General features: G+C 34.7%; 1 protein-coding gene across 7 annotated transcripts in view; it reads right to left on the bottom strand.

The window, feature by feature from the left end:
* MKLN1 (muskelin 1) overlaps positions 1-12,804 on the bottom strand; it is a 417,262-nt gene that overhangs the window by 128,178 nt on the left and 276,280 nt on the right. For all 7 annotated transcript variants that reach the window (XM_032761758.2, XM_032761762.2, XM_032761757.2 and 4 more), the window contains one exon: positions 8,301-8,370. In XM_032761758.2, coding sequence (XP_032617649.1) covers positions 8,301-8,370 — 70 coding nt within the window. The remainder of the gene's footprint in view (positions 1-8,300; positions 8,371-12,804) is intronic.

The raw sequence follows: 12,804 nt of genomic DNA, 5'->3' as shown, positions 1-12,804 counted from the left end.
GTTTTGACACACATTTTGGAGAAATAATTGATGGGATTTGGTGACAGATTGGATGCAGGGGAAAAAGAGGGAGGCATTAAGGATGATGACATCGTTTCTGACTTGAATAACAGGGTAAGTGGTGATATCATTTACTGTGATGGAAAGAACTGGCAAAGAAACAGGAAGTACAAAAATGAGACTAGAAAAGTCCAGATTTTATACGTACGTATATCTGAGGTTATGTAATAAATCACTCCAGTGTCTTAAAACAGTGGTTCATGATTTCTCATGATTCTGTGGGTTTGCTAGACAGCTTTTCCATTGGTAGCTCTTGGATTCATTCATGTAGTTGTATCAAGCTGATGGATTGGCTAGGGGACTGGGCTTAATTGGAGTGGGGAATGGGAAGGCTGGGGTTAACTGGGATTGGGCTTTCAACCTCAAAGAAGCTAGATAGGCTTTCCTCAAGCACATTTATCTCTAAGTTTCTATAGGCCTTGCTTAGAAGTTGCAATATCACTTCCTTAGACTTTTCTGTTGGTCAAAGAAAATCAATAGACCAACCAAGACTCATGAGGTAGAAGAGACTTCACCTTCTGCTGGAAGGAGCTGTAATTTGTGACCATATTAAGAAATTTCCACTCTGTTCTAGGACAAGTAGAGAAACATAAAAAGGTTTTAAGGTGTGGAACAATAGCAACAAAATTCAATATCCATTCAGGATTAGAAATTCTCAGAAAACTTCAAACAGGAGGAAATTTTCTCAAACGAACACAGGACATATATAAAATATCCATAGCTGGCCAGGTGTGGTTGCTCATGCCTGTAATCCCAGCACTTTGGGAGGCCAAGGCGGGTGGATCACGAGGTCAGGAGATCGAGACCATCCTGGCTAACACGGTGAAACCTCATCTCTACTAAAAATACAAAAAATAGCCAGGCGTGGTGATGGGCGCCTGTAGTCCCAGCTACTCAGGAGGCTGAGACAGGAGAATGGCATGAGCCTATGGGATGGAGCTTTCAGTGAGCCAAGATCGCACCACTGCACTCCAGCCTGGGAGACAGAGTGAGACTCCATCTCTAAAATAAAATAAAATTAAAATAGAATAAAATATCCATAGCTAAGCATCATGCTTAATGATGATTCCCTCTAATATTGGAACAGAAGGAAGGCTGGGGCAGTGAGTGGGGAGAACAGGAAGGGGAAACCACAGATGCAGAGAAAATATTTGCAAATCGTATATAAATTGATAAAGAACTTAAATACAAAACATACAGAGAACTCTCAAAACTCAACAATAAGAAAACAACAAATTTCAAAACGACAAACCTTTTGAACAGACACTTCACCAGAAAACAGTCAAGAAAGCAACAAGCATACAAAAAATGGTAACATCATTCATTATTTTAAAAATGCAAATTAAAACCACAAAGACTTGTATATTAGCTTTGTTTTTTTTTTTTTTGGAGACAGAGTCTCGCCTTGTCTGTCACCCTGGATGGAGTGCAGTGGCAAGATCCTGGCTCACTGCAACCTCCGCCTCCCAGGTTCAAGTGATTCTTGTGCCTCAGTCTCCCAAATAGCTGAGATTACAGGCATGAGCCACCACGCCTGGCTAATTTTTTGTAATTTTATGGATATGGGGTTTCGCCATGTTGGCCAGGCTGGTCTCGAACTCCTGGCCTCAAGTGATCTGCCTGCCTCGACCTCCCAAAGTGCTGAGATTACAGGCACGAGCCATCATACCCAGCCACTTCTATATTAATTTGTAGCACATCTTTGTAATAGCCAAAAATTGGAAAATGATTCAATGTTCATCAACAGGTATATGGATAAACAAACTGTGAGATATTCATACAATAGAAATCAAGTAGGTAACAAGATCCTACTATTATTACCTGAATAATGACACTTGCACTTGCCAGTATGTTTGTGAGTACATACAGATGTATGCATGTACATGTTTAACTTAGTATTTGATGCAATGAACCCATATAAAGATACGAATGGGCGCAAACCTGATTGTTAGCATTGGTTACTAGAGAGAAGGAGATGAGAGGACAAAAAAAAGAAAACAATTATTTTCTTTTAAAAAGTTATTCCCATTTAAAAAACCAACATGTATGGTATTCCACTTACGTAAATTATGTGTCTGTGTGAGTGTATGCATAGAGTTAAGCTGAATCATCTTCAAAATGACTGCAGTGGTGGTTGGTGGTGGTGATGAGGTCAGGATGATGGAATTCAGCTGATTTCTAATTTCTTTTAAATTTCTTATGCTTTTATCTCCTTTTTGATTCTCACTTTTAGTATTTGTAATTTGTATAAACAAAAACATTCAAGTCATTTTCACAGTGATGGGGGCAATATTTTGAGACTTTAATGAGAAAACACTGCTGTTAATTCTGGATCACCTGTGCTGGTAGAGTAACTGTGGCATGAATGAAAATCCCATAAATGCTTTAACGATATAATGTCACCCTTCCCTGTCAACATATATGTGGTTACAGTAGTTACTGATACTGTCATGGAAAACATGTCTTTCAAGATGACTGGTGAAAACTCTCTAGGGTTGGTTAAAATGTACAGGCAGTTACAAATGTCTTTTTAATTGACATAATAAGGGTTAGATCATAACTCCTTTACTGCAATTATAAGCTTCTTCCAAAGTAGTTTAAGTAAATGATATGCCTTATGGAGAAAATACATGTGTTAGATAAACTTCATTATGATATGAGTTATAGTACTGTTGGCTGTGAATTCAATGTTAATGAATCAAAAATACTTATATTAAGGTTTCTTTAAACGGAAACATATATAAGACAAGATTATACATTGATTAGCTGATGAAAATATTGTAACCGAAGACTCACAGGAACCTAACTCTGTATTTTTCTAGGAGCAATGGTTCAGTATTTGTTAAATCACTGTTAATGACTACTTTATAGGACATAACTACAATGAATAACCAGAATCAACTGTATATGAAACCAAAATACTTGCCACAGTTTAAGGGCAGCAAAGTAGCTACTACATGTATCCTAATCCTTGCAATTACTGTATGATTATGGGAAGAATTCAAAAACACATCAACATTCAGTGAAATAACGTTTCTCCTTATTCAAAACTAGATAAAACTAATTTATATAGCATGAGTATCCTCTTAAGTGATTTGAAACAAGCAGGTCACGTAACAGCTTATTAGAATAAACTAAAAAGTGAATAACTTTTTGCATCTGCAATATTTTATTACTGGCAACAATTATTTTCTTAGCAATACCTGCCTATAATAATACTGCTACTTTACATAAAGTATACTAAATTTCAGAAAATGCTTTTGCATACATTCTTATTTTATTCTCATAAGTGCAATTTGCATTTTGGGTATTGTATTTTTCATTTTTTTGTTGGTCCTTTTTAATACAGTTTTCAGTTCTTTGCCAAAATTTTCAATATTAATTTTCATCTCCTTTTTCCCTTTCACATAGCAAGGGCACTTATTTTATGACTTGTATCTGAAACTCCTATTATCTGTAAATCCTTCTATTTTGATAGACATCAAATAAGAAAAACTAAAAGTAACTAGATGCCTAGGGTATCAGCTTCCTAAAAAAGCATATCTTCTACTGTAGGTCTATTTGTAGGGATACTACCAATCCCTGATTATTTTAATCCAGTTTCAAGTACCGGGATGATATGAAACTGGACTTCACTCCCTGTGAGGGCCAGACTATTTCTGGTTCAAGCTCACTCTTCAGACATAGCTTCAGGGTCTTAACCCAGAGCAAGAGGAGTCTACCAACCTATCACACCCCAGGTTCTAGCTTCTAATCTATATCTCCCTGGCTCCAGGGGTTTGTCAAAGGTGCTATTTCAGCTTCTTAATCTCTTAGAACTTCTTTAGGATACTCAGTAGAAAAGCGGCCCCAAAGTAGTTCTTTTTGGATTCCCATAGTCTTCTGAATCTTGACCCCATCACTTTTAAAAAAAATGTTGTGGGCACACAGTAGGTGTATATATTTACGGGGTACATGAGATGTTTTGATACAGGGATGCAATGTGAAATAAGCACATCATGGAGAATGGGGTACCCCTAACCTCAAACATTTATCCTTTGAGTTACAAACAATCCAACTACATTCCTCACATTACTTAAAAATATATAGTTATTATTGACTACAGTCAGCCTGTTGTGCTATCAAATAGTATTCCCATCACTCTTTACTACCTTATTTTCAATATACTACCTTCAAAAATATTTTTTAAAATTTCACTTCTATTTCATCTTTTCTATCTGTGCTTAGTGGAAAATCTTGTCAAAACTGACTTTTATTATTATATTTTTCATTTATAGAAGTTTTATTTGGTTCTTTTTCAAATCTGCCACATCACTTTTTAGTGTCCAATTTCTTTTATTTCTTTAAATATAAGATAAGTAGTTAACTTAATTCCAGTATCTTTCAGTAATTTTAATTCTAATATCTAAAATTCTGGAAGGGGTTCTGCTATTTGTTCTGCTAGATACTTTATCTTACTTTCTGCTATATACTTAGTTGTCTTTGAGTGTGTACTGCTCAATTTCCTTTAATAATGATTTGTGGAGCATGCCTGAGGCCTAGAAATAAAGGTAATTATTTTCAGAGAAGATCTGCATTTGCTTCTGCTGAGAACCTTAAATGTACTATTCATCCGCAATCACTTTAAACTAAAATCATACCACAAGGTTTCATGGATAGTCAAGTCATGAGAATCTGACTACCAAATGTGAACAAAAACCAATACATAGCTATAATTTCTCAGAGATGAGTTTTCTTCCTCATTTTCTCTTCCTCTACTGAGTGTCAATGCAATTCTTTACACAGTCCCCAGGAGGTGGGGACTTCTGTTTTATTCTTATCCTGAGAATGAATTGCTTTAAGGTTCCAGCTTCCAAAAAAAAAAAAAAAAAAGAGTCCCAGCTTTTGTTTGTGCATGTGCGTGCATGTGCATGTGTGTGTGTGTGCGCGCGCGCATTTTTTTTTTTTTTTTGAGACAGTCTCTCACTCTGTCACCCAGGCTGGAGTGCAGTGGCATGATCTCAACTCATTGCAGCCTTGACCTCCTGGGTTCAAGCAATCCTCCCAACTCAGCCTCCTGAGTATCTGGGACTACAGGCACGTGCCACCATGCCCGAGTAATTTTTGTATTTTTTGTAGAGACAGGGTTTCACCATGTTGCCCAGACTGATCTCAAACTCCTGAGCACAAGTGATCCACCCATCTTGGCCTCCCAAAGTGCTAGGATTATAGGCACGAGCCACCACGCCCGGCCATGGATATATCTATTTTTTAACAGTGCATTTGGGAACTTTCAGATCAAGAGTGGGAAAGAAATATAGCTTACAACCACGAGAAGTGCAAGACTCTTTGCTACATATCTACACATGAAAACTATACCCATCCTGGCCAGCCATGATGGTTCACGCCTGTAAGCCCAGCACTTTGGGTGGCCAAGGTGGGTGGATCACCTGAGGTCGGGAATTCAAGGCCAGCCTGGGCAACATGGTGAAACCCAATATCTACTAAAAATACAAAAAATAGCTGGGCGTGGTGGTGCATGCCTATAATCCCAGCTACTTGGGAGGCTGAGGCAGGGGAATCACTTGAGCCCAGGAGGTGGAGGCTGCAGTGAGCCAAGATTATGCCACTGCACTCCAGCCTGGATGACAAGAGCAAAACTCGGTCTCAAAAATAAATAAATAAATAAAAAATAAAACTATACCCATTCCATCCAACATGGCAGTTTCTTATACAACTAAGTAAACATTGAAATTGCTTTCAATTTTATTTTTTCTTTTCTGGCAAAAATGTAGTCCTTTGAGACTAGCCACTGAAAACCCCAGTTATATTTGAGTAATAACTACAATGAAGAAAACTAGATTGTATGGTATTTATTTTCATGACAAATTAATCCTTCTTCATTACAAAACTTTAGATAACTTCTACTATAGGACTTATCATATTGAAATGTTTCAGGGTATCTGATGCAATACCCGTCGCTCATCAAGAGGAGACAATATTTAATTCCCTACAGTATTCAAATACCTAAAGTTTGGCACTCCATAGATGCTTACTAAATAATTTTTTAATGAATGAATAAGCAAACAAAAAAGTTAAGAAAAGCATTAAATTCTACTGCCTTCAAAATATAGTCCAATAACAAATAAAGACAATTTCAAAATAATAAGGTTATCATTGTTTCAGTTATGATCACTGAATTTTCTTTTTTTCAGAAAAAAAGATCATTAATAAGAAATAAAAATAATCAAATGAAAAACACTAACATACCAAAACTTGAGCACTAAAATTAATAAGTAAAATGAAAAAGTGAATCAAGAAAAGCATGATTAAAACCACAATGTAAGTCCATTAACATATGCAAAGAGATTTTAATGTAAATAGGAAAAAGCAAATTATAACCACAATGAGTTAAAATGAAAAATCCACTAGACTGGCAAAATATAAAAACCACCCATAGAAGTGATGAGGAGAACGTGATCCAACAGCAACTTCCATAAACACCCAGTAAGAGGATAAATTCTACAACTACTTTGTAAAACAGTCTTCTGTTACCTGATAAAGTTCAATACACATATACCCACCCTGTAATTCAACAATTCTACTCCAAGGTATGTATACCTTAAAGAAACTCTTACACATTTGTACCAGGAGACAACATATAAGAATGTTCACAGCAGCTTGTATCATAATAGCAAAGAACTGTAAAAAGCCTAAATGCCTATCAGCAGCAAAATGGATAAATACATTTCGGCATATTTATACACAGGAATACTATATGGTAGTGAAAATGAACAAACTACAATTACATATAACAACATTATTAAACATCATGTTAAAAAACAGCAAGTCACAGAAAATTTATAAACAACTGAATCAATTTATATTTTATTTTTATAAAGTCAAAGCCAAAAAAACTAAATCATAAAATATTTATATGCTATATCTATGGAATATTATTTTAAAATGCTTAATAAAACATCAATTATAGTTACTGGGGAGGGGTTAGAGGAAAGATATAAGGGGGGCTCATAGGAGGCTTCAAAAGATAGCAGTCACTTTCCATTTCTAAACATAGGTGATGAATAAACAGGTTATTTGACTTATTCTTTACATTATATATAAAAATTATAAATATATATATATATATATTTTTTTTTGAGACAGAGTCTCACTCTGTTGCCAGGCTAGAGTGCAGCTGTGCGATTTTGGCTCACTGCAACCTCTGCCTCCTAGGTTCAAACGATTCTCCTGCCTCAGCCTCCCAAGTAGCTGGGACTATAGGCGTGTGCCACCACACACAGCTAATTTTTGTATTTTTAGTAGAGAAAAGGTTTTACCATGTTGGCCAGGATGGTCTCGATCTCTTGACCTTGTGATCTGCCCGCCTCGGCCTCCCAAAGTGCTGGGACTACACGCATGAGCCACCGCGCCCGGCCATTTTTTTTTAAACATAGATCAAAGGTTTCTGTGTTGCCCAGGCTAGCCTCGAACGCCTAGCCTCGCCTCCTTATGCACCAGGACAACAGGCCTGAGCCACTGCGGCTCCCAAAAATCATAAATATATATTCTTTAGACATGTCTTTTGCAATAAAACATGTAAACACCAGGGGATCCAAATAGGTAGGCAAAGAGAAAAAAAAATACATACATATATATATATTTCCATGAATTATACTACAATTAAAAAATAAAGTAAGTATTATTTACCCATTTGCTTTACCTAGCAGAGCATTAATTTCTTCTAGGATAAGGACATATGTGTGCCTAATACATTATAAATATTAATGCTGAATGCATATAACTGAAAGAATGATTTTAAATTCAGTCAACCCTAGACACTACTTGCCAGGGAAAAGAAATTTAGCACATGGTCCTGATGCCATTTAAATATTATTTTAATATTAAGTATAATAATATTATAATAAAATAAACTAAGTTTATTTTCCCCATAAGATAGTCATTGAGTCAGAGTTCAATTTACTAACATTTCCTTAAACATTTACAGAATAACTTGAGTGTAACTGTTCTGTTAGACAGAAGTAAAAGTCCATGTTTCATCAAATCTCACACTGCATTTGCCTATGAGATAAAAATTCTTCCAAAATTTAAGAAACAAGCAAAAATAGAGAAGATAAAAATTTACCTCACAATCTCAAAAAGAGAATAAACTATCAGTAGGTTCCAGATGACTAGTATCAATTGAGTGTTTATTTAAATGGTGACTTCTAAACAGCATTAAGGGATACATGTAATCTTACCTGGGGAGGATAGTTGCTCTCTGAAGACCATCTTGAAGATTGGTCGTTTGGTTTGTCCACTAAAATGTTCCTGGAATAAAGAAAAGTATTAAAAAATTAAGAGAACATGAATAGGCAAAAAGAGGAATAATCTACCAGATGCTGAAATTATCACAAAGTTATGTAATGTCTGGAACTTGAATAAGAATAGAAAACAAAACAGAGTAAGAAAAGCACAGAAAGCTTCTAGTAGATACAAGATTTTAAAATATGACAAAGGTGGTATTTTCAACAACAGAGAAAAATCAAGACTTTTCATAAAGCACTTTTGTTTAAAATAAAAAGTTATATTAATACTTCACACTAAGTGACAAAATGAACCTTAGATATACATATTTAAGAATTTAAGGTAAAAATAGCTGGGTGCAGTGGCACACATCTGTAACCTCAGCTACTTGGAGGAAGACTTGAGGCCCGGAGTTCAAGGCCACAGTGTGCTATGATGGATCATGTCTGTGAATAGCAACTCCAGCCTGGGCAACATAGCAAGACTCTGTCTTTAAAAAAAAAAAAAAGACTTCAAGGTAAAAATAAAGCAATAAAATACCTAAAAATAAAATACTATATACACATATGTAGCATGCATTATATTATATTGCACGCAATCATATTATTACATTATATATTATTACATATATCATACATGCATCGTATAGAATATATATATTTTTTATACATATATAAAGTCCATCTTTGGAATAAGATGCACTTTTAAGCATACCATCAAAAGCAGAACTGTGAGTGGAAAAGTAACTGACATAAGTTAACTTTAGAAGATGGCGATTTCACTGGAAACTGTAAGGCTAAAGGCAAGCAGAGCTATACATAAACACTGCTTGATTTGGTAAAGTTGTTTTTCACAAGGAATATGGGTTAATTCCTATGTTACATACATACTGGAGTTGAACAAATAAGTAAATGGCTGGTAAATGTGGGCGCCAGGTTTCTCACTTTTGGAGGGAGATGTTACAGTTAAGCAAGGGGAGGGAGGGCAGAAGGAACCCTGTGATACTGGATTAGAATCAGTGACATCAGTGCAAACTTGTGTTTACCATAATATAAATAATTATAGGGGTGTGTGTGCACAAACAGTATTTTCTAACTCTGTCCACTGAGGGAGACTAGAAGCAGTGACACACCAGTACCCAAAAGCACACCCAGCACCCTGATATTTGTTTCTACATACCATTCTCCAATAAAAGAAAACAGGAGTAGCTGGAGAAATGGCTGATTCTAGAGCCAGGTAAGGGAATACAGAAGATTAACCTAGAGCATCTTATACAAGAAAAAAAGAAGCGTTTTTTTAAAAAAGGCAGACGAAGGGGGCAGTATGGATCATGTCAAAGGGTCACAGAGAATGACAGGCCAATGCTAAAAAAATTTAAGCGGTAAAATACCAGTGAGTCCATATTGATACAAACAACCCCTGTCTAACCAGCAGGAAAACATCAGAGGAAGGGTCAATGAAACAAATGAATAGTACTCCTCCTCCAAACTCTCAATATAATAAAAAACAAGGAAAGACTGAGAAACTCACACACCAGAGGAGAGTAATGAACATGACAACTAAATGTAACGTGGGATCTTGGATCAGAGAAAGAATACTTGTGGGAAAACTAGTGAAATCCAAATAAAATGTGGCATTTAGTTAATAGTAGTGTACCAATGTTGACCTCTTAGTTGTGACAAACGTACCGTGGTAATGCAGGATGTCAGCAACAAGGGAAAACTGCATAAAGAACATATATAGTAACTATGCCATCTTTGCAACTTTTCCATAAACCTAAAATTATTCTGCAATAAAAATTCTATTTTTTAAAAGTTAGATCTATACTGGCAAAGAGAAGGTACTTAATAATTATAGATTTATTTATACCATCACAAATAAAGAGACTTATTATCAAAAATAGATTAATGAATTTTTTTAAAAAGCACAGTGTATGGAAAAGAACTGCCTTTACACACATGCTCCACAAAGGCAAAACATAAATACATAAAACAACTAAAAATCAAATTAACAGGCAAACAGCCAACTAGAAAAAATAAAGGCAACATAAAATACATTGGGCTAATTAAAATTTGAATATTTAAAGAGCACTTAAATACCCCATATGAAAACGGACAAAAAAAATCCAAAACCAATAATCAAAAATTGGAGATTAAGATAAACATACATATTGTCCCTATAAAATTAGTCCCACACCCTCAAAAATAACCACATTTTACAATTATAACAGCAGTTGTTGGCCAGGGCTGGTAAAATGTTACTCTTATATTTTGCTGATAGGAATGCAAATTAAGGTAACTTTTCAGGAGAAAAATTTAATCGATGGCAAAAATATTTCAAATATGTACATCCTTTAAATAAAAATGATTACAACCATGACAATGACTGTGTTTCAGTCCCAGATACTCTTCTAAATGTTTTCTATGTATAAACCATTATCTTGGAAGTATACAAATTAAGAAATTGAAACATACTGCAGGAAAAAGGTAAAAGAAAAAAGAAAAGAAAGAAGGGAGGGAAGGGAAGAAAGAAAGAAAAAGAAAAGATTAATTGCCTAAACGTATACACCTAAGTAAGGATTTGAACCCAAGGCAGTCAGTCTACAAAGTCCATGCTCTTAATCACCATATGCTAAAGCCTCAGAATTCTTCCACTTCTTAGAACTTTACCTAAAAAAAAAAAAAAAAACCAAACCAAACCTAGGGGATTAACTAATCCACATTCATCAAAGCACACTTTAGAAGAGCAAGCTGTAAATAAACTAACAATGGAGGATTAAATTATAACATGTCTGTACAGAATACCATGTAAATTATTATGTATTCTAAAGCTTGACTTTAATGTCATAGGAAAATGTTCAATACATAGTAAGTGAAGGGGAAAAGTAGTTAACTGTTTATGTAAAGAATCAAGTGTTGCAAAGTAATAACATTCATACACGGAGAAAAGACAAAGAACGTATACTAAGTTATTAATATAATTCTCAAAGGGAGATTACAAGTGATTTTTTTCTTTGTGTTTTTTTCAAATTTTCTAAAATTAAGACAAATTCCTTTCATATCACAAAAAAAGCTTTTTCCCAAAAATGAATTAGAAAACACAGAAGATTGAAGATATGAACTGAGTTTGAAAAGACTACAGGACAATTAAAAGCTAAAGAACTAGAATTTTTAAAAATCACACTGATATACATGTTATAAAGCATGAAGGAAAACCTAATACATTATAACTATGATAAATTGGAACCACAAAAATCATGAAGTATAATAAATTTGGGGAGGGGAATGTTAGATGTCATGGAAGTGAGGTAGTTCCTTCATTTTTCACAGTTCCTAGGAAAGAATAATGCTTCTGAAGTTGATAAAAAGAAAAAAAAACTAATACTAAAGTTTAAAATTAAACAAAGATAGAAATAAAAACATACCACATACCTTCTAAATTATTTGAGACAGAAAATCAAGAAGGCAACAGGGAGAGACCCTGTCTCTAAAAAAGAAATTCGATGGTAACATAATTTGTCAGTTGTAATGAATCAAATAAAGCAAAAACCACAGTAAATATGAGAAGAAATTGATTCTAAAAATAGGAGATTAACAGCTCTCAGCATCTGGAAAATTAACTATATATATATGTTATATATGTCAAGTATAATGTAAAGTATTGGTAAGCAGTGGTAAAGAATAATGTTACTACGAAGAAAAGTAAAGAAGAAACAGGCCTCAATAACATGAGGAAGATAGCTGTGTCATAACCTGAAAAATGAGCAGATGCACCACTAAATGCAAAATCAAGGGGGCCAAACAGTTACAATATGTTTTGGTCTTGTGAATTTTGACATGCCTATTAGATATGGCAATTAGCTATCTGGGGCTGAAATTCAAGGAAAACACCAGTGCTGAATAAAATATACTCTTCAGAGATGTCAATGTATCGATGCTATTTAAATCCACAACACTAAGTGAGATGACTTAGGGAATGAAATAGAGCTCAGAAGAAAAGCTTAAGGATTGATTATGCTCTGGGAGTCCATCATTTAGGAGGTCCAGAAGAAAAGAATCGAGCAAAAGAAACTGAAGAACGCCAAAGATAAAGAAAATGAAAACCTAGAAAGCGTAAATACTAAGTGAAGAAAGTATTTTAAGAAGAAATAAAAGAAAAATTTTGCAAAATGCTGCTGAGAGGACAAGGACTGGGTGATACATCTTCATAGGCCTAAATGTTGTCATACACAAGGTACTTAATAAATATCTGATAATGATATGAACAAATAAATAACACAAAAAAGAAAAAAATTAAAGTAGACCCACCAAAGGATACAGTACATTAATCCCACTGATTACCTGTAACTTAAAGCTCATACTAAATTGAAATGAAAATTAAAAAGAAATAAAATACAGACCAGAAACGGAGTGAGGTTAGCTTAGGGGGTTTGGAAAGATAGAAGCTTGAAGATATTCC

This window comes from Hylobates moloch, unplaced genomic scaffold (assembly GCF_009828535.3).
Source record: "Hylobates moloch isolate HMO894 unplaced genomic scaffold, HMol_V3 SCAFFOLD_1, whole genome shotgun sequence".
Lineage (NCBI taxonomy): Eukaryota > Metazoa > Chordata > Mammalia > Primates > Hylobatidae > Hylobates > Hylobates moloch.
This window is presented reverse-complemented; position numbering and strand designations above follow the sequence as displayed.